Here is a 25,522-nt window from a genome sequence, read left to right as displayed (position 1 = left end):
AAAATACAAAAAAGTTATAACGAGTCATTAAACACGAATCATTCGTCTGTTGTGACTTCAGGACGAAGCGTTTGCCACCAAACACGCAATGTACTTCAAAAAACGATTTTAATTGAGGAAATGCAATTATATTTATTCGCACATTTAGATCTTTTCGATTGCAACTGTATTGCGTGAGTGAAATTATAGTATTTTCTTGATCACATATATATATATATATTTTATTTATTGCCTTTGTAGGCAGACGGGCATACGGCCCACCTGATGGTGAGTGGTTACCGTCGCCCATGGACTTCAGCAATGCCAGGGGCAGAGCCAAGCCGCTGCCTACCGCATATATAAAAACACATTCAAATAAATACAACTTTAGAATGCTCGGAAATTGCAATGAAAACAATACGCTTATTTTCATTTATATCTTTCGATTTATTCAATCGATCTCTTAGACTAGCTAGTTCAGGCGAGCCGTCAAGTGTGGTAAGCGAATTTCAGTTCTGAGTCAAAGCCGATTCGGTATTAATCAGCGTATTAAAGTAAAACAAAACTATTAGCATATTAAGCATTATTGTTTACGAATTGTTTTAAACTTTCGCTGTATCTACGTTATGCATAACTGTTTAATGAAAATTGAAATGACTTGACGTTCGCCGAGCCCGCTTTGAATAAACGCAATTCCATTCGGTGTTGCCGGCTCTTAAATAAAATTATAATACCATTTAGCTTTATACCATTTAGTCTAATCTTCTATACTAATATTATAAAGAGGAAATATTTGTTTGTTTGTTTGTTTGTATTGAATAGGCTCTGAAACTACTGAACCGATTTGAAAAAATCTTTCACTGTTTGGAAACTACACTATTTCCGAGTGTCATAGTCTAATCTTTTTTGAATAAAATTAGGAACCCTTACTAAAATTCCAATAATGTAACCCACGGTGTAAAAAAAATTACCTAAAACATTCTTTAAATCGCGTGCCCTGCGAAAACTATTGATGTTAGAATAAAATAATGTATTACGACTTTATAGAACACATTATTATTTATAAAAGTGTCGGAACAGCATATTTCTAACTATTATAGGTATGCCGCAATAAGTGTTCTTTTATTTTAAAAAATAAAACACACGAGCGGAGCCGGAGCGGAGCCGGAGCGGAGCCGGAGCGGGCCGCCATTGTAAATAAAAAGATGAATCTTTATCAAAATAGCAGAATAATTTATCAACGATTCTATAAATAACAAAATAAGTTATGTTGAAATTAACTCATTTTCAGTTTTGTTTCTATTGCTTAGATGGATGGACTAGGTCACGGCCATCTAGACATCTACAACGTAAATGACGCCACACACCTCAAGATATGAGTCCTAAGGACTCAGTTTTTATAGTACAAAGTCTGCTCCAGCCTTCAAACCGAAACGCATTACTACTTCACGGCAGAAATAGGCAGGGTGGTGGTACGTAGACGTCCTACAACTAGTATGTAAATAAATTCAATGAAGCTTCGTGTCAAAAGACAATCTCACGACACGACATTAAGATTTTAATTATTTACGGCGCGTACCTTCTCACAATCTCGTGAATACAGCCTTGACCGCAAAATCGGACGATAAATATTAAATTTTTAAAAAAATTGGTTGTCTGTAAAGTCGGTTTAGGGACAATAATTTTACGTGATAACGTCAATAGCAGAACCATTCGAACTGCTAGACGTCACGTGAAAAGAGAGATAAATAGACATGTGTCATAAATGTTTTTACTGGTGGTAGGACCTCTTGTGGTCCGCACGGGTAGGTACCACCGCCCTGCCTATTTCTACCGTGAAGCAGTAATGCGTTTCGGTTTGAAGGGTGGGGCAGCCGTTGTAACTATACTGAGACCTTAGAACTTGTATTTCAAGGTGGGTGGTGCATTTACGTCGTGAATGTCTATGGGCTCCAGTAGCCACTTAGCACCAGGTGGGCTGTGAGCTCGTCCACCCATCTAAGCAATAAAACAAAAAAAAAGCTTGGGCCGACTTGCCTCTATCGCTTGTTCTTCGCTCTCGCTTGCACGCTCAGGATCAGGATCAGGCGGAACGTGACACTTTTTCGTGCGTGCAGCCGGTGCTCATCGATTTCTAAGAGGTTATCTCGTCAAAATTTAAATAAAAATACAAATAACATTCTTTATTTTTGTCCATCGCGGACCAGCCGTGCGGTCCGATTTGAAGAGTGAACAGATGATCGACAGCTTAGATCGATCTGTCTTAAGATGTGCAGCGACGCTCGTACTGTATCACGTCAGCGTAGTAATCACGCAATCCCAGGAAAACAGTTCGACGACCTTTATATAACAATAAAGAAACATGTAATGATATTATTCAGACGACGTATCGTAATACTTTAAGAACTTTATTTAAAAAACATGTTGTTTTTTTTGTTTTTTGTTGTGTGTTTCTAAGCCATTCATCTGATTCTGAGGAAAATTGTTACAGTTGTGCGTTGTAGGCAGCCACCAGCGTACGAAGGTGATGCGCCCGAGAAAAGTCGATGGTTTTCCAAACAATTAACACACAATCACCACGTCATACAAATACTCAGAGCGAAACGGGACGTTTTCACTAGTATTTTTATGTTTTTTATTGAATGAACAGCAGAACGCCTGTCGATTATATGTCGGCTTCGATTATATTTTATCACAACTGTCCTACAAATTATGAAACAAATACATAATAGGTCAGTGGTACCTCCCCCCGCCCGTTAATACAATACATACAAAATATAGACATCGAATCTCAAAACCTTTGACAAAGATAAAGAGTTCGCGGCCAGTGGTCGAATGTAAACCACCTGTCAAAGTCACGACTGAGTCAACGAAGTAGGCGCTAATGAAATATCATGACAGCTTAAACTTAATTCATCGTTCTCATACAGCATTAAAAGCGTAAGAGAATCTCGGATACAATAAAACAAAAACAACAAAATGAAACTTAAAGAACGCGGGAAACAATTCTAGGGTCGGCAGACTAAAGCACATAAGTCAAAATTTTCAATTTATTTTTTATTACATCATCGGTTTACATTTTGCTCAACACACAATCTGACTAAAGCACATAAATCAAACTCAAGTATTTCATGGTGTATTCAAGCGGCGTTCTGTATCAACCTTATCAAATCCTAATATAATCAAACGAACTAAAAAACATAACTGGACTTATGTTCTAAGGAACACCATAAGTACAAAGTTATTAACGCAAGAAGTCTGACTTATGTTATAAAGAACATCAAAATGTAACATTTCTTTAGAGAAAATAGTTACTTAAAAATATTTATAACGTAAACAATACTTCGGTAAGTGGTTTTAATTTACTAATGTTGTCGATTGTGCACAGTTTGTTGGTTAGTTAGTTGTGTGTGAGTGCTTAAGTATTTTAATTATTTAAGATGAATATTCAAAGGGGCAAGAAATTAGTTGAAATGGCGTTATCCACTCATCTGGAAAGCAATGAAGGTATATTTTCACATATCTTCAAAATTATGATTTGCAAATTACGTAATTATATCAATATTATATCATTATAAATAGATTATTGTCTTGTCCTTTTTTAGAAAATGTAAATCAACAGTCGATTTTGAACACAGAGAACCTAGTAGTAGACGATCCTATACTGTCAACATCATCAGGTCAAGTCAGTAGTTTAACATACTATTCTGTACTTGAATTCTCTAGTGATGATTCTGTACGAGATCCATGTTATGAATTACCGAGACTTTCAACCACATCAAGTTCAAAGTAGTTGTGATGAAATTTCAATGAATCCTAATGTGTCTCCAAAAAAGAGTATACGTACTATAAAAACAGAAAAAAAAATAAAACTTAACTTAGGACAGGCATACAGAACTTTAAAAGGAAAATGTATATCAGATCGCACATTGAAAAAAAAATTTTTTTTGAGAAAAAACAAAAAAAAAGCCCGCCGAGTTTGTTTCGCCGGTTCTTCTCAGGACTGTGGCTTTTTTTGGAAACGGTGGTAGAGATAACATTGTTATTTATATTTTGACATTCAACTAGTGTGTTATACTTTTGAATTTGAAAGAGTTACCTGTTTGCAGAATGAAATGTAAAGAACGTATACCATTAACTGATAGGCATGCCATATTTACAGAATATTGGCAAATAGGGTCATATGCAAAAAGATCTGCATACTTGGCGTCTTTAATGGAAATTCAAGATAAATCTAAGCAGAGAATACGAGCTATTGAACCTGAAAAGCAAAAGCTTAGAATGAAGACATAAAAATACTTTTTTACTGTGCATGGTAAACGTGAACCTGTCTGCAGAGGATGTTTAATGAAACCGTTAGATGAAAGTGACAATTTTATAAAGACAGTTGCTATGAAAAGGAGATCATCCATAGGGGGTTCTCAAACTGATGATATAATATCTATACAGCCATTACCCATATCCATCGAGAAAAAAATTGATTTAATTTCGCTGCTCCCTTTAATACCAGATATTTTCCATGAATTTTACATAAGTCTTCCCACGTTGAAAACTTTACGAAATACTGATCCAGATATTTTAGAACTCGATGAAGAAGAAGAATTTTATTTAAACATTGAGTTGCTATTTATATTTATGACTTATATTATTATAATATATATCTTAATTGTTGATCTTTTTCACTTAACTCATACTATTATTGTGTTCCTTATAACTTAAGTCATCTAATTATTAAATAATCACATTTACTTTAAAATATTTAATTTTAATAATAAGTTAGTGTTATAGACTTATATAATTCAAATAAACATTATTAAGTTTGTTAATGTATAAGATTCTAAATAGTTTTTTTTAATTCCTGTAAAGTAGAGTTTTTTTTTGACTTATGTGCTTTAGTCTGCTGACCCTAGAATTATCTCTCATGAAAGCGAATTGCGCGATAACATAAACATTGGAAATTGTCGCAACAAGAACATAAGCTGTAATGTAATATTGCGTACTTAATATGTCGAGTATTTAGAATACTTTTTGTAAATGCGGAGACACTGAAAGAATTTTTAGTAGGTAGGTACATAGACCAGTGAATCTCAACCTTTTTTCGTAGCATCACAGTGGCTTCAAAATTTTGATGTCACACAAAAAAAAATAGATAACTTTAAAAGTTTTTACTTACCATCAATACGTACACTATGTAAAATAGTTTAGAATAATAATTTTGACGGCACATTTTAAGGATTTGGGGACACAGTAGTTGAGGATCATTGACATCGAACGTTGAAGTGTATTGAATGTTGTGTAAAGAAACATGAATCATATAGTTATCATGTGATGAGTATTCCGACCGTTATCGCAAATTTATACGTCCACTTTTTGGAGATGAAGAGTAGAGGTTTAGAAGTATCCCACAAAATATCGTTATAGATCAATACATTGGGTCATTGCCTGTCCATGCCCTGAGGAAATATCAAGATTAAAACAACGGCAACCAGACGACTCCTATCACTGAAATCCTTTGGAAATACGTACCATGGTACCTTATGGTATACCACTATAATTCAAGTTATCTTTAATTCAAATGTACGTCATAGGCAGTGTGATCGAATGCCTATGGTGGATAGATTTTTATCATTGAATTTATGCGGGCAAACGGGGATCCGTGTGAGAAGTTTTACTAAAAACAAATTTCATATGCAGATAATATAATTTCTGTTCATGTCGGCATGTTAAACACCAAGTGAAAACGACCTATTATTATTATTATTAATACTTTATTTCAGTTTTCTTTTTTTTTTAAAACCTGAAATAAATAACATTTTGTTAGTAAGAATTACTTATAATCTATGTAAGTAACTTAAAAAATCTAACACATAACTATCATTATATTATTATACATTTTAAACCATTTTTTTTTTCTCCTTCCAAGTGCCTACTGCAAAGGCTATTGATCAGCAGTCCCTCGATCTTGCTCGATATGATTTTCAAAAGATTGTTGCCACTGTCACGGACTTCTCTTTCGCATTATTGCAAAAAAGTCATCGGTCAACTTAATAATTACGAAAATCAAAACCTATAATTTTGCAAATCCAATTTCGCGTACATTCGACAGTTTACAAAACGCATCTATCTACATTACATTATTAGCACACAATCGTTGGACTAGAATATCGAATGTGGCAACTCGATCTGAACATTCAAGGAGCGGGAAGCCGATGCTATCACCAATTCAACACGTGACCTTCGTTTCGAAACCTCACGGAAAGCCACTCACTCAGTCGTTCACAGAATGCAAGTTTAAGGCAACTTCAACGAAAAACGGATTTATTGAGAGCGATTTGCGCAAACGAAAACCAAATAATCGATTTATTCGGACGCGAGATCGATTATTTACATGTTCCACTTGCTGTGATTATGTCATAGTGTGTTTCACGTTTCGGAGCAATGCATTTTTTTATGATTGAAGTATTACTGGTAGTTCGGAGGCCTTTCCAGTTTCACCAGGACAGGTGGGAAGACTAGAAGAATGAGGCCGTGTATTGACTGATTTCTTGGTTACGCCAAAAACTGATATCGTCTTTCTTTTTCTTCAAATGGTTTTTATCTCATTGAATGTCCTCGTCTTCTTTCTCGATAATAATTAAAAAAATATATATCAGTCTTTCGTGTATTCATAAAATACTGTTCAATATGCCTTACACATACTTCTTAAAACAGTTAAAAATCAATGAAAATTTGTTGTTTAATTGAAATCGTGTCCTAAATTCCCGGAGCCTGACGCGACTGGTATTGCTCAAGACTTGTATAGATAGTATTTTGTTGCATAAACATTGTCATAATAATTTTACGGAACAATTATGCAAAGTTTAACTCCAATAAAGGGGTTCAATCGTAGAAATAAATAAAAAAGAGATTTTTTCCCACATTTATGAGCTCTTTCAAATGCATAAATCCCATATTTTAAGGCAACCAGGCTCTCTACCTATAGTCTAGTTGCCTTAGTAGTATCTGCCTTAAGAGGATGTTTGAGTTCTTCGGTCACATTGCCAGAAAGAACGGTGACAATCTTGAAAAAATTATGGTAACTGGCAAGATTGCAGGCCAAAGATCTCGTGGCCGCAATCCAATGCGCTGGTCCGACCAAATCCGCACCACTCTGGATACCACAGTCTACGAGAACAAAGGAAGATGGTGAAACATCATCCAGAGAAGGATAATGGTAGGTCACGACTCTCAGACACGAGGAATGCGAGTCACGAAGGATGAGCATGTAAATAATTTTCGTTACGTTTTGCAAAATTGTTTAGTCATGAAGTCAATAAATCTCGTTCGGTAGCATTTTTAAACGTCATTAAAGTATCGCATTAAGTGAATTCTACGGTAAATAAAATTCTTTGTTTTTTCCACCTCATCCCACTAGGTGGGGTCGGAACAGCTAATTTTTCTCTTCTATCAGCCGTCGTCTCAACACTCACTCCTCTCTCTCTCATATCGTCATTCACACACTCCATCCATGTCTTCTTTAGTCGACCTCTTCCCCCTCTACCTTGCACTACTATTTTCATACATCTCCTAGTCACATGCATCGTCTGTCATCACATGTCCATACCACGCAAACCGTCTACTCTTTAATTTGTTGATTACCGGGGCTACTGTCACACTTCCTCTAATATACTCATTCTTTATTTTGTCCATTCTTGTCACTCCACACATCCATTTCAACATTCGCATCTCTGCCGTAAATAAAACCGTAAATAAAATTAATTATCTATCTATATATATAAAAATTAATTGCTGTTCGTTAGTTTCACTAAAGCACGAGAACGGCCGGACCGATTTGGCGAATTTTGGTCTTGAATTATTTATGGAAGTCCAGAGAGGTTTAGAAGGTAAATAAATAATAATATGAATATGCTCGGAATTAAATAAAAATAACAATTTTGTTTTTCCTTTTTGTTTGTTTTAAATTTATTTTATATAAAAGTTTAGGTCTTTTATTTCTCGATTGAGGCACTACGAAGTCTGCGGGGTCAGCTAGTCAATAATAAAACAAAGTGACTTCATCACAGTGTTTCAATGACGTTTGCCTCGACAATGTCCGGCTTCGATCGCCTTGTCGCGAAACGAGGGGTGTCGCGGGTCGCGTAAATGGCGATTCTGGTACACCCACGTTCTCGCTACATTTGCTCACCGCAAACGGCCTGCGCTGGAGAGGGACAGATCACGCTGGCTCGCTTTGTTCGGCCGCGAGTTAGCCCTGCGTCGCGCCAACCACACGGACGTCTGTGGCAATGCAAGCGCCGACAGTGAAAGTGAACACCCAACAAATAGTGCAGCTGCCGAGTGTTCATACCTGAGTGACGTCAGTGTACACAGTGTCTTTTGTGCAATGAAACTAACATAATTATGTATTTTAATACGTTCGTTTACATCTCAGTTCGGTTAGCGTTATCGTGCGTTTTCAAATTCAACTCGTTTGAGAGGCCGCAGAGTTTCTTTGAAAAAATAATTATTTCGTAAGTTTGCCCTAAACACTGCAGCTTACGAAGCAAATCGACTCGGCAATAAAAGTTTAATATATTTTCGAGTTAGCTTAGGAGTTCGAGGTAGCTAGGTTTTCTTTATTGTTCATATTCAACAGCGTCATGGTCGGGCTGGTTACATCGAATTTCAACTACAATAGATTCGGACAAGACTTTTTTGTTGATTAAAACACGTTTGTACGCCTTGAAGCCTTATATTGTCGGTGTCTTGAAAATTAATCAACGATCAATGTCAAATCGCAATTGATCTTTTGAAATTAAACGTCTGCGAATGAATAAAAACATAAGTAATGAATGCAGATGTTTTTATATTGTACTAGCGGCCGCTCCGGCTCCGCTCGGGTCTTTAACAAAAATTTCAACGATATTTGACGTTATTTTATTTTTTTAAATAAAAGAACACTTATTGCGGCGTAACTAACTATAATAGTTAGACATATGCTGTCGCGACCTTTTTTGTAAATAATAATGTGTTCTACATAGTCGTAGTACATTATTTTATTCTATCATCAATAGTTTTCGCAGGGCACGCAATGTAAATAATATTTTAGGTATTTTTTTTACGCTTTGGGTTACATTTTTTTTTTTTTTCAAAAAAGATTATAGCCTATGTCACTCGGCAATAGTGTAGCTTCCAAACTGAAAGATTTTTCAAATCCGTTCAGCACTTTTGGAGCCGATTCAATACAAACAAACAAACAAACAAACAAATCTTTCCTCTTTATAATATTAGTATAGATTCTTGTTTCGTTCTCATCTTATAACATACGGATAGATAGAACATAAGATAAGACTAATGAGTTAAACCTAAATACGTTACCATATTGAGAAATTGTGTTCTCGTGTAACAAGCTCTAGTGATCTTAAGTAAGATTTCTTTTTTGTTGGACAGTTCATTAGCTCATCCGGTTTTGTGTTTTGAATTAAGTGTATAAGTTTGAATTAAGCAATAAAAATATGTAATAAAAAAAAAAGTCGAATATCATTCACTGATATATTTAATGCGCTTGTGGTTTTGTTGTATAAAGTGTGAACCTCAAATGCTGATTCGAAACAGAATAAAGAATAAAATGGCGCAATTTACTAGTGGTGGTAGGCAGTCTTTTGAGCCAGCACGGGTAGGTAACAACCTGCCTATTTCTGCCGTGAAGCAGTAATACGGTTCAGTTCGAAGGGTCGGGCAGACGTGTGTACTATAAAACTGAGACTTAGAACTCATGTCTCAATACTGCTATATTTACGTTGATGATGTGTATTGACCCCTGAAACTACTTAACACCAGATAGAGTCTGAGCTCGTCCGGCATTCTGAGCAATAAACTAAATCTCGTTTTGTGTATTTTGGGCTTAAACATAAACATGCTTCTTGCTGCTAGTTAACAACTATATAACAAACTAGCGGCCCGCTCCGGCTCCGCTCGGGTCTTTAACAAAAATTTCAACGATATTTGACGTTGTTTTATTTTTTTAAATAAAAGAACACTTATTGCGGCATAACTAAAATAATTATGCTGTCGTGGCACTTTTTGTAATTAATAATGTGTTTATTCTATCATCAATAGTTTTCGCAGGGCACGCGATGTAAAGAATATTTTAGGTAATTTTTTTACACCTTGGGTTACATTATTGGAGTTTTAGTAGAGATCCCTAATTTTTTTCAAAATAGATTATAGCCTATGTCACTCGGGAATAGTGTAGCTTCCAAACAGTGAAAGAATTTTTTAAATCGGTTCAGTAGTTTCGGAGCCTATTCAATACAAACAAACAAACAAATATTTCCTCTTTATAATATTAGTATAGATGACATGTAAGCGATGTACCTATGTTGGGGAAGCACTGTTTTTTCGTTCGTTACGCAAACGTCCTTGTAACAATTGTCCCCATGCTGTGTGCAGTTACCCGGATCCGCGGCACGCATTCCGTTCTATTCAAATTAAACACATCAACATTGACGAACGCAACTCATTCGGATTTACGTAAACTTCCTTCTTTCTATACCTAGTGCGCTTAATGGCATATCTGTGAAGAGTAATTTACGAGAATTCCCTTAGGTTTTCTGTATTATTATTTTTGTACTAGTTGACCCGGCAGACTTCGTAGTGCCTCAATCGATAAATAAAAAACTAAAAAACTTTTGTATAAAATAAACTTAAAACAAACAAAAGGAATCCGTCCGACGGGGAACACATCAAAGGAAAAACAAAATTGTTATTTTTATTTAATTCCAAGCATTTTCATATTTATCTTTTTAAACCTTCCGTAGACTTCCACAAATAATTCAAGACCAAAATTAGCCAAATCGGTTCTCGAGTTTTAGCGAGACTAACGAACAGAAATTCATTTTTATATAATATATAGATAGATGAGCACTTAGATTACCAGTAAAATTTCAAATCTTCGAACTAATAGATTTTGAAAGTCATATGGTATGGCTTCGACGGTAAATAAGCATGTGTGAGAACAAGGTACCGACCAAGATTGAAGGTCAAATGTACCGAATAAAAAAAACGCTATATCCTTACCACTGTATCTCTACTTAGAAATATCTTACGTAAATTACGTTCATATTTGTTAATTAATTTATTTATGAAGAAGTAAAACTTAATTGCGCATAACAAAACCTCGTTAGGGTTTTGTTGCTTTCGAAGATAGATGAGTTAACGGGCCGCGCGATTGAAAATGATTACTGATGCTCACAAAGCTCAGCAATGTCAGACGATATTAGAGACGCTTGTTCGTCTCCCTGTTTGAATATCTTGTGTAACATCTTCACTTGGCTTCTTCTGAACTTACCACAAACATATTGATTGTTACGCGCTGAAGTTCGGGATAAATAAAATGTTCCACCAAAGTACAACTTAAAACTGTATTTATCACTTAGAACACTCACAGAACACTTTAAAATTCTCAATTCGCTTCTTCCGCTTCCCTTCGCGTGATCCGTTCGCTGTTTCGCTTCGAGTAGTTCCGATTACTGACTGACTGCGTTCCATCTCTATAACGCTGCCGATGCCACATCCCTAGAATTATCGAAAATATTCCACAAAAGTAGAGTAATGTGTGTTTCCGATATCTGACAATAGATGGCGTTGTACTCCTCGAGCGTTCTCGATGTTACTAGATCCTTCGATATTCGTTCGACTATTCGGCGATAGATGGCGTTACTCTTACAGGCGTAACAATGTAATAATTTCTAGTATTTTTATTGTTTTTAACTTGCATACACTCCATAATAAACATATGTGTATATGTAGCCAACTAAGTTTCTCGCTGGATCTTCTTAGTAGGTCGGGATTCCGATCCGGTAGCAGGCTCTGCACTGCCCGTGCTAGGGCTAGTATTAGCAAATTCCCCAGGCTGAGTCCTGTGAGTTCGCCTACACGTTTAATGAAGTATAACCCCTCGAAGTTGCTAGGAAAGGTAGGAAAATATATATAGTTACATAAATAGCTATATAGATTTAAGATGGCCTTGAGCGAAGATACCAAAAAATACATACAAAAACCTGAAGATCACAGAATTCATAATGATTCCGTTAATCGCTTTAAACATGATATTATAGCAAAGAGATGAATAAACATGAATCTATTTTGAATGTCATTCTATTTCGTAAATCGCTTGATTTAGGGGAATGTCAATGTTTTCTAGTTTATGTTTACGCTTTCCGTATAAACTTAGAGAGTGTTGTTTGTTAAGGTCTAAGACAACTTTCGGGAAACGAGCCGTTTTGTTAGCGATTACCTACATTGTGTAAGAGTCTTAACGTAACCGGTTATTCTCGCTAAATTGTATTATGTTCGAATCATCTAGATTGTGCTTTTTTAAATGTAATCCATTGCTATAAGTACGAATGGTTTCGTTGTTACCAGGACTACTCTAGTTACGCCTGTTGCTTGACAGCAGAAAGAGTGAGAGAGGTCGGATATATCCTGTTTTCCAAAATATAATTAACTAGCGACCCGCCTTCGTTTCGCTTCGGAAACTGTAATTTATTATTGATTTCGCCACTATTTAATGGATGTTATTATACATATAAATCTTCCTCTTCAATCACTCTATCTATTAAAAAAAACCGCATCAAAATCCGTTGCGTAGTTTTAAAGATTTAAGCATACATAGGGACAGACAGATATAGGGACAGATTTTATACTATGTAGTGATTTTGCCACCGCCTGTGACGAATAAGTTGGCATTAAGCTAGAGAATCAGCTGAACTTGACTTTTCATTATTATTTGGTCTCCGTATTTTTTAAAATCACTCCAAAACGTACTAGCGAAACAAGGAAGGGTTTTATCAGATATACAAGTCATACAGATTCTTTGCAGTGCTTAGATTGGCAGTCAAGTACACGCTCCATCAGAATCCTAATTTGAGCCCAGATGATAGTGCGTGATTTGTTCAATAAAAAAAACAGTACTTTATCACACAAGCTTATCATCAAGTTTATCAATCAAACAGTACTTTATCACTATACTCGAGACCTTAGAACTTGTATCTCAAGGTGGGTGGCGCATCTACGTTGTGGATGTCTATGGGCTCCAGTAACCACTTAACACCAGGTGGGCTGTGAGCTCGTCCACCCATCTAAGAAATAAAAAAAAAAATAAAAAAAAGCGCTCTTATAAAGGCACAGCACAGTAATCAACTAGCAGAGCAAATACAACGCTATTGCGGCTAGGTCGCAACGATTCCGCAACCTCGCTCTGATTACAAGCCATGCGCGCATGTATTTTCCGTTTTGTTTGGTTGTTGCACCATAATCGTCTGGCCGGTGTACGAGATAAAACGTGTCTCTGTCTGTAATAAACGCAGAACCACAACAACAATTACATCATATAGAGCCGTACTATTTTCGTAATATAACTCGCTCCGTGCATTATAATAATTATTCTTTTCTCTTTAATATCTACAATCAAATCCTGTACTTTTAGTAGATGCGTTGAAGTTCATAACGTAGTCAGTAATATCGTGACTCCAGCGAGCCATTTGCTCTAAATTTAAAGATTGGTCATTGAACTATATGACATCTTTTCTATTTACCGTAACTTTTTTCAAGGCGGCAGCTAGATTGTTTGGGTGCTTTTCCAATATTTCGTTGTGTTTTTGTAAAAAATTGTGTATCATAAATGTGTTGCCGTTTTCAATGCATTATAAAACCAATGTCAGCTCGGATATTGCGATAATAGTATTAAAAATGGCGAAACGTTTTGAACTAGCATTGAAAATATATAAAAAGAGTTCATTGTGGACGTAATGAGGCGTCGATTCGCGGCTCAGTCGTACCTGCTGACCCTGAGGCAGACAAGCCGACATACTACTTTTTTTTTAGCCGATCGCGCAGCTGAACTGAGAAAATTCGAATTAAAAACATCACGCCAATCTTTGTAGATATTTGAGTTATTACGTGTCCCACATAGCTACGGGACGGAGTGTTTTCGTGAATTGAGAAACGGTGTTTTGAAGTGAAAAGTGGAACAATGAAAAATGGTATTGGATAAGTCTCGAGTGAATGGCGGCATGGTTCCACCCCCGCCCCCACGGCCAAGGACGTATCGAAGGAATTGTGGCGATCAAGGTGCACATATTAATAACGCAAATTTAAATACATCATTATATATCTTAAATTAATAGCCAGTTCTCAGTTTTATACCCATAAAGATATATTTAAATTCTCCAATTAAGAACTTAATTGGTTATTCGAATCTTGATGCTAATGACTTATCTTATTAATGTCCAAATAATCTGGTAATATCGGCACCTTAATCGCCTACAATAATGCTTTTATAGTGTTTGTGTCGTCGCCTACGAATGTCTACATAGACACAAGCATGAAATCACCGTACTACAGTCGCAACGATGACACGCTCCAGAAGCTCCCCGTGAGAAGAGGATTCGATGAGACCCGAGTGAGGCTGATCGATGTACTGGAACAAACTTGTTGGCTCAGCATCAGGACCGTACTGAGCCAGGAGAATTCCGAAATACAGGACCTTATAGCTTACGTTGGTAAATAATATGTCTATTAAGTAATATCTTATTCGGAATTTTTAAATTTTAAGTTCCAAATTTTTAGAGAGAAAGAGAGAGAGAGAGAGAGAGTGTTTTTTATTATACACAAAATGAATAAACAATGTGAAACATTAAATACAACAAAAGTACAATTGGCGGTCTTATCGCTAAAAGCGATCTCTTCCAGAATATAGAGCAGTGCAGAAAGCTATTTTTTTTTTCAATTATGCTTTAGAAATACATTAAATCAATAAAAAAAAACTTTCCACACGCTGCCGTGTATTTGACAAACACACACGCATATATTATACTCTTTTCTTTGTTGTTAAAGTATGTGGTCAAATTGGGAATAGATTAATACTGTCTGTCTTTAATATTATTTGTCTATAGTATAGTCTTGGCGAAATCTATAATTTTAGAAGTTTAAGAGTATTTGACAATAGAACCATAATAATGTTCAAACTTATAATTTCAATGAATTGTGGTTGAATTTCGACTATTGAAGGACGACTGGTATTTCTAAATATACAAATATGATTAATGTAATAATAATTATAATTTTTAATGACTGAGTTTTGTAGCGAACCTTGGGGGAAAGACCTATGTCCGGCAGTGAACAACTGTGGATAGAAAAAAAGTTTTTTTTTTTCGAGCATTGATCTCCTTAGGCCAAGGAGTTGTGATCTCTTTGAATAACTCATCACAGATTGTGTTCTTCCATCTAGCTTTGTCGTCTGCAGTGCGGGTACATATTCTAGAGTTTAACATTTCGAATTCTTTCACCCATGATCACGTAATTTTGAAGCAGGGTACATACTAATAAGAGATCTGAAAAATGAATACTTTACTGGTGGTAGGACCTCTTGTGAGTCCGCACGGGTAGGTACCACCACCCCGCCTATTTCTGCCGTGAAGCAGTAATGCGTTTCGGTTTGAAGGGTGGGGTAGCCGTTGTAACTGTGCTTGAGACCTAAGAACTTATATCTCAAGGTGGGTGGCGCATTTACGTTGTAGATGTCTATGGGCTCCAGTAACCAATTAACGCCAGTTGGGCTGTGAGCTCGTCTACCCATCTAAGCTATAAAAAAAAAAGATTTAAAATTATTAGCGACAAAACAGTGATGAAGTGTAGTGTTTATCTATGAGTTTACTGCACTGATTCGTCTCAATTCATTCCGTGGTTTAGTGGGAGTAATTAATATTCGACATTCAACAAGTATGCAACGTGACATTTCAGTTGATGAAATTTAATTGTGTCACAATGAATAAATTGTTAAGAATATGTAAAAGTCTGATAATTTATCTTAAGAAGGATCTATAACGAAGTTTATTTTATAAATTATACAGCATTAAAGGACCTAACAACCGGGAGCCGGTTCTAAAATAAAACTATTAATTTTTTAGTTTTCATTAAAATTACAGCGAACCATAAAAGCTAAATAAACTCAATATAATTATGAATCATTTTTAGTAGCTTACTATTACGATCATACTATTGGTTGTGTATTATCATCATACATTATTATAGAGATACATTATGGTCATAATTTTACTATCTGTGAGAGTGTTCCGTGACTTTAAATGCACAAATTTATATTAAATTCGTATCTCACGTACGAATTATTTGTTGCAATCCGAAAACTTTATAATGTTTTTAAATTCAAGATAACATTTTAACACGCGTATAAAGACACAAAATGAAACGCCTAACTCTTCTCTTTAGAGACTTAGAGAAAGCTTGAATGTTCGTTTCGTAATACTAATAAATATTTATTGGAATTACTGTTTAATCTAAACTCGTACTTTTTTAAAATGTTAATTTAACTTTTTTTTTCTGTTTGTTGAACTGAAAATGAATGTATTTTCTCCGGTTTTCGCGGGTCGTGGTCTAATTACCTAAATCTTCTACTTTTTACGGTTTCGTCTCGCGTTTTTTTATTATCATTGTTTTTTACGAAGAAATATAAAAATTATTTGAAACGTCGGAAATAAGTGTGATTTTAAACAATAAGAAACGCTAGATTAAATCCCAGAAGGAGGCTTTATTACGAAAATGATTACTCTCGTCTTAAGCATTGATAAAGCGAGTCGCCCTCTTAATGTTTTCCAGAGGTTACAGGGCGTGGTAAATTATCAGTCTGCGTTTTTGCTTTTTTTATGTAAATTACTGAGAATCTCTGAACTGAGCGTTAGAATTTACCTGTGGGCAAAACAGTCTCAGAAATGTCACAGGTCATTTGGTGTGGTTGGCTTCGGAAGCGCATAGACACGGCAAGGTGGACGCCAATGTGGAGCTTGACAAATGAGGTGTTTGATTCACGATAATCGATAATATTTTTTTTTAATGTGTGTCTATTGACTTAGTTCCGCCTTGATGGATTTTGTCATTTCTGGGTGTGGTTATATTCAATTGTAAAAAGTTTTCTTTTCTAATGTTGCCAGTTAATAGAAAAAACAGAAAGGGAATAGAACAAAATATTTCTTGAGACGAGTATGACAGAAGCTCATAAAAAAAAACCAAATTTAAAACTATTTTATAAGATTGTTTGGTCAATTACAATTATAGTCTAGTGGTTACAAATTTATGAAACCAGTTTACAAATACCATTCTAGTCACGGCTCAGACGATTAATGGACTTATAGAATTTCACACAGTCAACAGTATGGAAATGATAAATGATAACGATGCAAACAAACAGCACTAAGCAGATAAGTAGTGTTCCTTCACCATTCTTTTAAAACAGTTTAAAGTTGGAGCGCTTCTCACTGCATCCGGCAGAGCATTCCACAATCGAACCGCCTGGACCGTGAATGAATTGTAAAAGAAAGATGATGACTGTTTAATACATCAGAATCGCGTACCCATATCTTCCTTTCGATTCTTTAATTGAAAACCCGAGGATTCAAAATTATGCGAGCTATAGAACTTGTACAAATTTACAGTATCTCATGCAAATGTTATGGTATTTGGAAAAGAGCAAGCCGCTAGTAAGTATCTGAGCGATTATGCTCAATGGTGAAACTGCATTGCGACTCGGCGGTAAAATGATTGAATTGAAATTATTGAATTATTAAAATTATTGATTGAATTAGGTATTGAAGCTCAACATGATACAGAAAGCTTTACGTTTTTGACAGTGTGGCAGGTAGCCATCATACAACGCAAGATAATTGACAGATGCCTGAATCTCGCTTACGACATTTTCAAGATAAAGCGCATATATACAAGTTCCGAACAACAACATTCGGACCGTCGGTCTACCGAGCAATATCACCCGCTCGGTGGAAGATCTTCCCTTTGTCGTATATCTTTCCAAACTGGTGACCCCGACGTGATGTGAACACGCAATCTTCTGGTTCATCATCAGCGCATCAAGAACTTCGGTTACCACAATCCCCGCATTCTCGCAGATAAAAAGCACGTCATTGACAGTCGTCCCACAGCAAGCCAGCATCGCAGCCTCAACAGGACCATCGCAGCCGACTCACCGCGCTTCCTGGTCCTACGGCACGCAACTTCACTGCCTCATCACGCCGCTACAGTTCATCGCAGCCCACGACCGGATCATCAACGCTTGGGGTCACACATCTCCGGCGTGGCAGCTCTGCATCACATGGACTACGCACGACACGCACGCAACATTCAAGCTCAGTCTCGACTCACCGCAGACTTCGAGCAGCACTGGCGACAATCACGCAGCATTCAGCTCAGTTTCGACTCACTGCAAACTTCGAGCAGCACTGGCGACACGCACGCAGCATTCAAGCTCAGCCTCGACTCACCGCAGGCTTCGAGCAGCACTGGCCCTTGCAAGCTAATCTCAGCACGGACAACGCTAACTAAAATATGACACGACCTCCAGTCTCGGAGGGGAGTGATGTGGCAGGTAGCCATCATACAACGCAAGATAATTGACAGATGCCTGAATCTCGCTTACGACATTTTCAAGATAAAGCGCATATATACAAGTTCCGAACAACAACATTCGGACCGTCGGTCTACCGAGCAATATCACCCGCTCGGTGGAAGATCTTCCCTTTGTCGTATATCTTTCCAAAACAGACTCACGTAATGTTATATGATTGTTGAGGATAACGCGATATATTATCCTTATGCAAGCTTCTTGTTATAGAGATGTTCTAGAGATCGCACGTGTTAATATACTTTCAATAAGGATACGTGAATATTAAAGATACTATTATTGCAAAAGGATCCTTATAAAAAAAAAACCTAAAATATTTACACTTGGCCGAATCGAAAAATAATGAATCGAATTACATTAACATACATAATACTTGTATTACTGATCTCCAAGCTTCCTAGGTTAGAATAGGTTAGGTTATATTGTGAGCAGATGTCGCGGGCTAGTGTTGAGAGATTATTTGCTGTTATCATTTAAGTAGGTCACTATGATGTATTCGCTATCCACTATGGTCACACTAAAAGTAGTTTACTAACTCCATCACGTCACACTACCGTTTTGTTTTTCCTTTTTTTCTTTAACCTATCCTAATGACCTCGAGGGGTCATGCTAGATTCTCCGAGCTAGTAGGTGAGCTCACGGGGCTCTAACCAGAGGACGTTGCTAACACTAGCACATTTGCGTGTCGAGCCGCATGAGTATTTCTGAATTTTACGTTCTACTAAATGCGCGAAGAATAAAAGTCTAATAAAATTACCCTTCTAAATGGTATGTTTCGAATTATATAATTTTATAATAAGTTAGTTATATTAATTTCATTAATATCTTTGTTTGGCTGTTACCCGCGGTTTCGCCCGCGTGGTCGACCAAAAGTGATAGTGCAAACAAAAAGTAGCCTATTATGTCACTAAACTAAAATGATCATTTTAAAAGAAATCATGTCAATATATTGCTTCGTTACGACGACATGAAAGAAGGATAAAAATTCAAAACAAACAAAAGCAATTTGACATTTATTATATTAGTATGGATAGTCTGGATTGAATTATGAAAATATCTTGGAACCAGACGTAATCACTGTCTTTTTTTTGACACATGAGGTCTGCGTTTCAAGAGCATTCATTTAACTTTTGACCGTCAGCTTTGACCTCTAGTTACGTAACTTTACCACCTGCTGTCGCGAGTCGCAACGGCTAGCGGGGTTACCACATACCATGCGTCGTGCGTGTTACTTGTGCAATGAGATCGGTTTTGTGAAATATTTAATGAACTGTATGTAAGGTTGGGAATATGTAATTTGAAGTGCCTTGCCGGTCCGGCTTCGATGGCTGAGCGAAGACAATATTCTTAATATAAAATTTAGGTATATAATATATTTTAATTGCTAATATGACTGGACGAACTCACGTACATTTTTATTTTTTTATTGCTTAGTTGGGTGGACGAGCTCACAGCCTACCTGGTGTTAAATGTTACTGGAGCCCATAGACATCTACAACGTAAATGCGCTACCCACCTTGAGATATAAGTTCTAAGGTCTCAGTATAGTTACAACGGCTGCCCCACTCTTCAAACCGAAACGCATTACTGCTTCACGGCCGAAATAGACAGGGCGGTCGTACTTACCCGTGCGGACTCACAAGAAGTCCTACCACCAGTAATTACGCAAATGATAACTTTGCGGGCTTGATTTTTATTACACGATGTTATTCCTTCACCGTGGAAGTCAATCGTCAACATTTGTTAAATACGTATTTCATTAGAAAAATTGGTACCCGCCTGCAAGATTCGAACACCGTTGCATGGCTAGATACAAATGCACCGGACGTCTTTTCCTTTAGGCCACGACGACTTCAAAGCATGTCTTAAAGCGGATGTCCACAATCACGTTGTGAGGTCCATCAACGCCGGTAACCACTTAACACCGGCTTGCTCACCTATCAATGCAATCTATATATATAAAAATGAATTACTGTTTTTTTTAATTTTTTTTATTGCTTAGATCGATGGACGAGCTCACAGCCCACCTGGTGTTAAGTGGTCACTGGAACCCATAGACGTCTACAACGTAAATGCGCCACCCACCTCGAGATATAAGTTCTAAGGTCTCAGTATAGTTACAACGGCTACCCCACCCTTCGAACCGAAACGCATTACTGCTTCACGGCGGAAATAGGTGGGGTGGTGGTACCTACCCGTGCGGACTCACAAGAGGTCCTACCACCACTGATTACGCAAATTACAATTTTGCGGGTTTGGTTTTTATTACACGATGTTATTCCTTCACCGTGGAAGTCAATCGTGAACATTTGTTGAGTACGTATTTCATTAGAAAAATTGGTACCCCCGCCTGCGGGATTCGAACACCGGTGCATCGCTACATACGAATGCGTTTTATCCTTTAGGCCACGACGACTTCAAATACTGTTCGTTAGTCTCGCTAAAACTCGAGAGCGGCTGGACCGATTTGGCTAATTTTGGTCTTGAAGTATTTGTGGAAGTCCAGAGAAGGTTTAAAAGGTAGATAAATATGAAATTACGTCGGAATTAAATAAAAAGAACAATTTTGTTTTTCCTTTGATGTGTCCCCCGTCGGACGGATTCCTTTTGTTTGTTTTAAATTTATTTTATACAAAAGTTTAGGTCTTCTATTTATCGATTGAGTCACTACGAAATCTGCCGGGTCAGCTAGTAACAAAATAAACACACAACAAAACTTAAGGTGATGTGTCTGTGGCTTTATTACAGAATGCGACAGCAGCGACTCGTCTGGACATCTGTACGAGTCGCTGGAGCCGGCGCCCTCGCAGCCGCCGCGGGCTCCGATCGTGCCGATCGAGGAAGACTTCGATTCCTTCGACAGCGACTCCGATCCTGATGACAATGACAAGGTTTGTGTAATTTACTTTCTGACTTTTTGGGTTAATAAATAAATCTTTAATTTCCCTTTGCCTACTGAGGAGATTAATGACGCCTTTGCTCGCCCACCTGTCCTGGTGAAACTGGAGAGGCCTCCAGGCCACCAGTAATACTTCAAACATAAAAAAGACAAATAAATTGTACATTAATTAGAGGAAGCTTTAGCTATGGTCCAGGGTGTGGGCGCAGCGGTGTCAGGAGTTGCCAGCCGCTTTTACCTATTCTAGTAACCTTGAGGGCTTATACTAGATTCGCAGAACGAGTAGGTGAACTCACGGGGCTCTAACCTGACAACGTTGCTAACACTAACCCTAGCAAGAGCTACCACCGGAGCGGAATCGCAACCCACTAAGAAGATCCGGCGAGAAACTCAGTGGGCAAGAAGTGTTGCGTTTGGACCTATTATACCTTTTGACCGCGCGTTCACTAGAGGGCGTTAGGGTGCAATCATTACACGGGCGCTACACAGGCTTAAGACGCCTTTGAAAATAATAATAACTAAACCGGTAAGAAACTGCGTCGAAGGTATAGAAACGGTTCTAGAAGATAGCTCGTGGCTCGTGACACAATTGCGCCAAAACAATAACTGCGGAAAATAACCTACTGACTTTCTCGCCGGATCTTCTCAGTAGGTCGCGCTTCCGATCTGGTGGTAGATTCTGCGAAGCACTGCTCTCGCTAGGGCTAGTATTAGCAAATTCTCCAGGCTGAGCCCCGTCAGCGCGTAGCTGAAATAGCTCCTTGAAGTACCAGTGAATAGATAGGGAAAAAATGTCAGAATCAGAATAAAAGAGTTAAAAATAAACACATACCAATATTCTAGACAAATTTTCTATCTGTTTTTTTTATTTATAATTTCTATTGTATTTTCCAGACACTTACGTACGCTCAGGCTCCGCCGTTGCCGGCTTCGAAGCTACCAACGCCACCTAGCGGCGGACAATATACACTTACCAAGATAGCCAGCGCCGCCCAGCGAACAATGAAATCAATCAAACGAAACTTAACAAAAAGATATTCAGGTAAAAAATTAAAGACCATTACCTTTTAAAATCAAGACTGCTATACTATTTATTGCTCTACGCGAATGATATTTACTGAGAAAAAAGTGCAAAAAGTATTCCGATACCGGGAATCGAACCCGAGCCTCCTGGGTGAGAGCCAGGTATCCTAGCCACTAGACCATATCGGATCTGCTTAGTAGCGTGAATTTTATGATCAATTTTAATAGAAATTATTACATATTTTATAAATTATTTGATAAAAAAAAAAAAAACTCCAGTACTAGTTATCAAAACTTGATAATTCTTTTGCTCCAAATGTTTTCGTTTTTCTCATAGTATTTAAAAAAACAAAAATTTGCTGAAAAAATCACTGTTATGCAAATCCGTATATAGGTTTTTGTTTGTTTCTCGACTTCTAGACTATTAAATAATATGTTAGGATAATTCGGTTAGAGAAATAAATTGTAATTTCAAACGCTTTATCTACAAAGTTGAACTCGTGGATATATTATGACGATATGTCTCCATTTATTTGTTACCATTATCATTTTATTTATTTCATTTACATAAGATTTTGCATCCATATTACACTAATTAACATTTCATTTATACTAGAATTAAATAAAAATAATAACTGGGCCTAAAAAAAAAACAAATAATAATAATAAAACCAAAACTCAAATTTTAAATTTAAATATTGTGAAAAAAAATTTTTTTTTCTACATACTACATTTTTTTCATATCTAATCTTATGAAACTCTCGACATGCCTTTCGGAATAGTCACCGTTTCTGTATACAAAATTGATGATATCAGTGTTTGTGTTTACCAGACGAAATTCGGTAGAAATTCGAGCATAACCACTGATGTACCCACATTTAATCTACTCTTAACGTCAGTAATTCATTGACTATATAATATTAGATTAGTTTATAGATTAAAATTATAGGCAGCAGAAGAATAGCAGCGATAGTTTCAGCTATCACAAAGCTGAGCCGCGGCCTTTTTATGTTCACTGTCACTATAATTAATATATTGTAATATTGTTTAGATAGAATTAGAAATTTAGGTCATATTAATTGAAAAGTTATTTGTATTGTGGTATTATTATTTTCATATGTTTCCCCTTTCTCAGTTCAATCTGTCGACAGAGCCGGTGGAACTGTATATACGGGCTTTTGGCCAAGTAACATTATATTAGTTATGAGTTAATTAATTATTATTATTATTATAAGTTTTTGTTTTCAACAGTCGCAATGGACGGGAAGTCGTTCACTAAATCATCACAAAACGGCACGTACGAAGCGCCAACGAAAACGAAAAAAACACCAATATACGCAAACTACGAGAAGCCAGAAATCCAAAACGTTTACAGCAATATCAGCTTCAACGACACGAAACCTGTACTCAATAAGGCGGAGAATCCCGTGAAAGCTGAATTCCAAGAAGAGCTGAAATATGCAGTAAGCGAAAAAAGGCCGAACATTAGTGATGTGCCACCTCCGCTACCAGAAAAACCTCCGCCGGAGAGACCAATGGCTTCGGCTTGTGACATGAAGAAAGACAGCGGAACTTTGTCGAGGAAAGCGTATTTTTCGTTCAAATCCCGCTTCAGAAGAGCGACATCGTTGGCCGTCGACATTAACGATGTCCCAAGCGCTTTGAAGATCACCAATTCCACTTTTTATTTGACCGACTCAATGGACGGCGACTCCGGTTTCAGCAATTGGTGAGTCCTGGTCCTTTGTTCTTTTTACACGCTTTATATTAGCTTCACTTGTACGTATGTTTGTAACTGACTCCTTTTGACGCGATTTTGACCCACTTTAAACGGCCACATTTCATTCAAACTATGTAGATTTATCGAGGACAGATGACAATTCAATAATAAAAAAAAATTGAAAAAAAAATTTAAAAAAAATAAAAAGAATTGAAATTCAACCAAAAAATGAAAAATAAATAATAGTTTAAAAAAAACAAAAAAACACGCTTTATATAAAATTCAACTAAAAAATAGAAAATAAATTTTAATACATTTCAATTGAAAATAGTGTAAAAAAGAATATATTTTGTTGTAAAAAAAGCGTGGGGTGCATGATGTTATTAGTTATAAATATTTTTCTGATAGATATGAGTAGAAGAATTATTATTTCAATAATATCTTAAAAAGCACCCCACGCTTTTTTTACAGTCGACGTAGTACAGACGACGACACGTCCTTACGGATCCATTAAATCCAATAACCCTTGCATTAGACACCTTTAGCTCTAACACTAGTAGTAGGGACCCCGGTAACCGCACACGTCGAACTCGGCAAAGAGTTCGACGTGCGACCTAACCTAAACATCAGCCCAATGAGTTTTTCGCCGGATCTTCTCAGCGGGTTGCGATTCCGATCCGGTGGTAGATTCATTCGCGAAGCAGCTACTCTTGAGTTGTTAAGTCTCCTTTGGAGGCGCTCGGGTAGTTGTTAGCAAAGCCACCCATCCTGGCCGAGCCCTTGCTCGCCCACCTGCCCTGGTAAAACTGGAAAGGACTCCGCGCCACCAGTAATATCTCAAAAGAAAAAAAAGGTTAATATTTTTTAGATACATATACGTAAAACATTTTAGTACAAAATAATTATTTAAGATAATATTCTTGGCCGAGTCCTATCCTGAACTACACTATCGGCACGCTATGATGGCCGTTTTGACATATTACAATAGTGATGTGAAATGTCAATTAATTAATAACTAGTGGTCCCGCAATAGTCAAAATTCGACTATAATTAATTAAATTATAAGTTTAAACATTTTTATGGTTCTATTGTCAAACACTAGTATACTTCTATAATTTAATCACAGATTTCGCCAAGACTACACTATAGACAAATAATATTAAAGACAAACTATATTAATCTATTCTGAATTTGAGCACAGACTTTAAACAACAACAAAAGTTTGACAATAAACAAAGAGTATATTTTTATGTATGTGTTGTGTCAAGTACATGGCAGTGTGTGTAATGGTGTTTTTATTAATTTCACGTATTTTTTATGTATAATTAAAAAATAATAGCATTCTGCACTCCATCTCTATATTATCTATAAGTGTGGGAAATTTCATACTCCTCCGTCCGCGCAATTTTCGTAAAAAGGGGTACAAAGTTTT

General features: G+C 36.8%; 1 protein-coding gene and 1 non-coding gene across 7 annotated transcripts in view; one reads left to right on the top strand and one right to left on the bottom strand.

Annotated features, from left to right (window-relative positions):
* The window catches only part of LOC114246952 (uncharacterized), a 152,156-nt gene that overhangs the window by 93,461 nt on the left and 33,173 nt on the right, over positions 1 to 25,522 (top strand). For all 6 annotated transcript variants that reach the window (XM_089730711.1, XM_089730715.1, XM_089730713.1 and 3 more), the window contains 3 exons: positions 21,197 to 21,339; positions 22,242 to 22,389; positions 23,622 to 24,099. In XM_089730711.1, the coding sequence (XP_089586837.1) occupies positions 21,197 to 21,339; positions 22,242 to 22,389; positions 23,622 to 24,099 (769 nt within the window). The remainder of the gene's footprint in view (positions 1 to 21,196; positions 21,340 to 22,241; positions 22,390 to 23,621; positions 24,100 to 25,522) is intronic.
* TRNAE-CUC (transfer RNA glutamic acid (anticodon CUC)) lies at positions 22,488 to 22,559 on the bottom strand. Its single transcript has one exon. It is a non-coding gene; the product is annotated as a tRNA-Glu (tRNA).

This window comes from Bombyx mandarina, chromosome 10, assembly GCF_030267445.1.
Source record: "Bombyx mandarina strain Sakado chromosome 10, ASM3026744v2".
Taxonomy (NCBI): Eukaryota; Metazoa; Arthropoda; class Insecta; order Lepidoptera; family Bombycidae; genus Bombyx; species Bombyx mandarina.
Note: the sequence above shows the minus strand (reverse complement) of the source record. Positions and strands in the feature narration are given on the sequence as shown.